This window comes from Lutjanus erythropterus, unplaced genomic scaffold (assembly GCF_056507025.1).
Source record: "Lutjanus erythropterus isolate fLutEry1 unplaced genomic scaffold, fLutEry1.hap2 Scaffold_155, whole genome shotgun sequence".
In the NCBI taxonomy this organism is placed as follows: Eukaryota; Metazoa; Chordata; class Actinopteri; order Lutjaniformes; family Lutjanidae; genus Lutjanus; species Lutjanus erythropterus.
In genome coordinates, this window is record NW_028146632.1 from 2,151,162 (window position 1) to 2,155,649 (window position 4,488).

The 4,488-nt window shown below is 39.0% G+C and overlaps 1 protein-coding gene across 1 annotated transcript; it reads right to left on the reverse strand.

Annotated features, from left to right (window-relative positions):
* Positions 1–57: 57 nt before the first annotated feature.
* On the reverse strand, positions 58–3,951 carry LOC146304395 (uncharacterized). Its single transcript, XM_084714191.1, has 6 exons — positions 3,930–3,951; positions 2,647–2,893; positions 2,441–2,492; positions 2,259–2,327; positions 794–931; positions 58–291 (listed from the first exon to the last, which is right to left on the reverse strand). The coding sequence occupies exons 1-6, from the start codon at positions 3,949–3,951 to the stop codon at positions 58–60; spliced, it is 762 nt and encodes a 253-aa protein (XP_084570317.1).
* Between the last annotated feature and the right edge of the window lie 537 nt (positions 3,952–4,488).

Sequence of the window (4,488 nt, forward strand, 5' to 3'; positions counted from 1 at the left end):
GAACAATTTCAGAACAACAATAACAGAATCTCTCTACATTTATACATTTATACATATTTACAATTCTTTCATGTCTACAGCCTCTGCCTCCATCACCTTCAGTGCCCGGCATTTCATTTTAATGAAAAATGGCAGTGTTTCCATTTTTTCGGACAGGGGCTGCCAAATCTCTTCACTGATGTCATATTCAGGGTGTTGGTCCTCGTGCTCCACGAGGAGTTTAAGCACCCCTGGCTTTTCTGGGTGCCTCGCCACCCCAAGGGCATTGACCACCAGTGATGTGATGACCTCCTGTAGAGATGAAATCCCTATTTGTTAAAACAGCATCATTCAAACAACAGATTCATGCAATAACATTCACCATCTGGTACAAAGAGTACTGGCAACAATTCTGTGACCACTGCGGTTTAAACAGACATTTTTATATCACAAATTCTGATTGGAATAATTAAAAAAAACTTAAATGTCATTCTTGCATAAAAATTCAACTAAAAGGGTCAATGTTTATTATGAGTATTTCATGACAAAAACATGATGAATGTATTATCTCCTCCCTCACTGGCCTGAATGTTTTAGATGTTTCCCTGCTGCAACACACCTGATTCAAATGTTCAGGTTGTTATCAGGCTTCTGCAGAGGTTTGATGATGAGCTGATCTCTCTCAGATATTTGACGTGTATATTATTCTTAAATACTGGCTATATTTGCATGCATTTTGCACACTAAAATGCAAATTTATTGTAAATTCTCTTGATGTTAAGAAGGTTAAAGAAAATCAAAAAACTGAAAGTACCTCAACTGCGGTACTTTGCAACTGGTACCCGTAACTTGTTGTATGTCCTCTGAGGTGTGTTGCTCTCACAGGCTGGTCTTTTTCAAGATGAAGCAATGCAGCCTCCCTCCACAGATTTATGGACACCTGTGCTGTGTCCTTTAAAAAAACAAAGAAAGAAAAGTATATTATTTTAATTTATTTATTTATTTATTTATTTCTGGATGGCCTCTGTTTAATATGTAGGTGATATACAAACAGTCAATAATAAATTGAGACTATTTCATAACCAGTTAAAAACATGTTGTAAAGACTTTAACAAAACACATTCAGCCACTATATTATATGCTGATATGATATTGCTGTATACGTAGGCCTACACAACATCGCTCTGTGATATATAAGTTCAGTAGTTCCCAAACATTCTTTTATCCTCTTCATAAACCATGAAAAATCTTTTAACCAGCCAACCCTGTTATCATTATTATTATCACTCATTAACAAGGACAGAAGAAGCAATTCTTAATAAATGCTTCATGTTGAATTTCAGTGAAATAAATGTCAGCATAATAGCTTCAGCAAACTCTTGTTTATACCCCCACACATAAATCATATTTATTTGTTTCACTCTCTATTTTCTTCCCTGGTCATCCATGCCGCCCCCCCATTTGGGAACCACTACATGAGTTAGATAAAACAGGCATGAAGTGGTGAAATTCATAGTAGTGTCAATGTATTCCACTAATGCTACTTGACAGTGGTGGATTGTCACTATCTATATTTCTGTAGTACATGGATACAATTTTGAGATACATTCACTGGAGTATTTTCATTTTATGCCCCTTTATACTTCACATGGAAAATGGTAAATTCCACAGGTAAATACTTGAATTTTTACAGAATCACATTAAAAACCACACAGTGATAGAAGAAGAAGGAAGTGTATTCAGCTAAATAAAACCTTTACTTGAAATACTTTTACTAATTATAAATTTTAGTTCAGGAATTTCTCTTTCTCTCCTCTGTCCTACCTCTCTCCCACCTCATGCTCACTCTCTCTCCCTCTCCTCTCTCTTTTTTATCTGTCTCTTCTGTCTTTTTCTCTTACCCCTTTCTTTTTCTCTGTCTTCTTTCTTGCTCTCTCCTCTCTTTCCCTCTGTCTCCTCTCTCTTTCTCTCTCCTTTCTCTTTCTCTCTTTTGCTCCCTACTACCTTTCCTCTCTTACATTTTTTTTCACTTCAAGTTGCTTTATTGCCATGACATAACACTTTACACATCATCAAAGCAAAGCATTTCTAAAAATGCCAGATGTACAAGAAAAACATTTATCTCTCCCTCGCTCTCTCCCTCTTCTCTCTCTCTTTCCCTCTCCCTATCTCTCTCTCCGTCTTCTTCAGCCTGTCACAACCATGCTGAATTGTTGAACACACTAATCTGCCCCAGGAACAAGCTGAAACTAATCATATTGATCTAATTCACATCCTACCTCTTTTAAGATTAGTGTGCGCAATGGCACCACATCCCTCCCTGATTTTACTTGTCTGACTGGTGACACCTGAAGAAGGACAATTATACAACATTTTATTGACACATTAATGACATAACACCAATAACAATGACATTTTATAGTCACAACTAAGCAGCATAAACAATGAATTTTTAACTGACCTGCACCACCATGCCCTCTGTAGACAGAAACCCATCTACCTCCCTGACACGGCTTAGACGGGTGAATTTTGACGTCGGGAACAGAAGCTTTTCAGCTTCTGTTTGCAATTCATCACCACCCTGTGTTGTAAAACACAGTGTTTTTCGTGATGTTTATTTGGTAGGGTGGACTGTCACCCTTAAGTACATTATTTTTCATGATTTACCCTCGACACTCAGTGATCTTGTCACAGAGACTCTCTAACAATGTGATTTTGGTCACGGTTGTGCCATCAGTGATGGCAACAACTTTATTTGTTTTCGATATGGCAGGCCGGGCCTCTCCTGCCTCCGTGAACTGCCACTGCAGGGTCCGTTTTTGGTCTCTCATTGACAGGACTTGAATATAAATAGGTGGCAGTTTGTCGTAGGGGGTGGTGGGCTTTATGCTCCTCACTTTGCTTAAGGGACATTCTAGGTTAAAAAGACACAGAGTTATTTTTAATACATATAGGCTACTATTTCTATTATAAAAAGAAAAGTATTTTTTGTGCTTGCCTGTGCCTTTTCGATCACTGAAACACCTGAAAGTAAAAAGAAAACAAACAAACATCAGCAGAAAAACATGGCTAGACCAAGTGCCTCATGGACAAACAAACGAATGGAGGAGACAAAGGGAGCACATTAATCATGTTTTTATTTATTATGCATAGGGACTAATATTAACCATTCCCTTAAACAAGTGAGTTGTATAGATTACATAAGTGCATTAGCAGTATGCATTACTACTGTACACACACACACACATATATATATATATATATAGTGTTTAAATAAGTGATCTGAGTGGAAAACACCTATGAATGTCATAATTACTTAGATCACATAACATGTTACTGTGCGTCAGGCATTTTGTGGTGTTCTTAAACTACATGCAACCAACAATTGTTAGTCATATAACACGCAGTGCTCTGTAGCGACTGCGAGGGGCAGCACTGTGCAACATCTAACACTGTCTACGGAGGACGAAGAAGAAGACGACGCCCTGAAAAACTTATTGCGCATTCATGTGATGAGGGAAATATGGGAAAAAACAACTCTCCACTGGGAAAATCCGCTCGAATTCCCCCTCAAGTCGGAACAACAGTTAGAAAAGCCATAAACGAGCTGTTGTCAGTTGATGTTCATGTATGCAGAAATATGGTGGATAAGACTAAATGTTTGGTTGTTAATTTTGTAATGATTTTGCTCACATACAAGCTGTGATATGGTATGAAGATGCAACCCTTAGTTGCTGTCAACATGGAGGGACCCTGATTAAGTAGGAATGTTAGTTATTACCATTAACCCACATGAAAAGTCCCCTACTTTATTGCTTGTACCCTATGTCCTAAGCAGCATTAATGTCGGAATAACGACTTCCCTTCACCTAAACTGGGGCCATCCGAGGAGAATCTGAATGCACCTTAAAACCACGCCTGCAGCCATGCACTGCAGCCACGCGTCCAACCTTCTGTTGCAGCCTGCGGCATCTGAGCGCGGTGGAAAGACGAGTTATTCCGTCTTTAAGTTTGCAGGTAAGTTAGTAATGCATTTTTTATCATGCACGTGTTTCATGATGATATACTCGTACGCTAGAGTAATTTATCTATATTGAGAATGTGTGCTACAGTCTACTAACATGGGTAGCATTTGCTCTGTTAGCCAGCTGCTTCTGACTAGCTAGCATGACTAGCGTTAGCTATTTTAGCCAACTGCATCTGCCCAAATGAGGACAACTTTGCTCCGCTGTCCAGCCAACGGCAGCCTTGCCTCGAGTATAACAGTTGTGGCTAGGTCCATGGGCAGAGTTTAGGGCAAGACTATAAGTATTATAAGTCGTGAGGAACAAGCGTAAGTAGAGTAATTAATGTTCATCCGGCCAGACGGTGTGAATTTATCATGTGTGGCTAGGCTAATTGAAAGTGGCAGTAATGCTATGACATGTAAGCTAGCGTTGGATAGTTCGACGCTCAAGCTAATGGTAAGGCTAGTTAGCGCTTGAACATTGATTTAAATGGTTTGGTCGC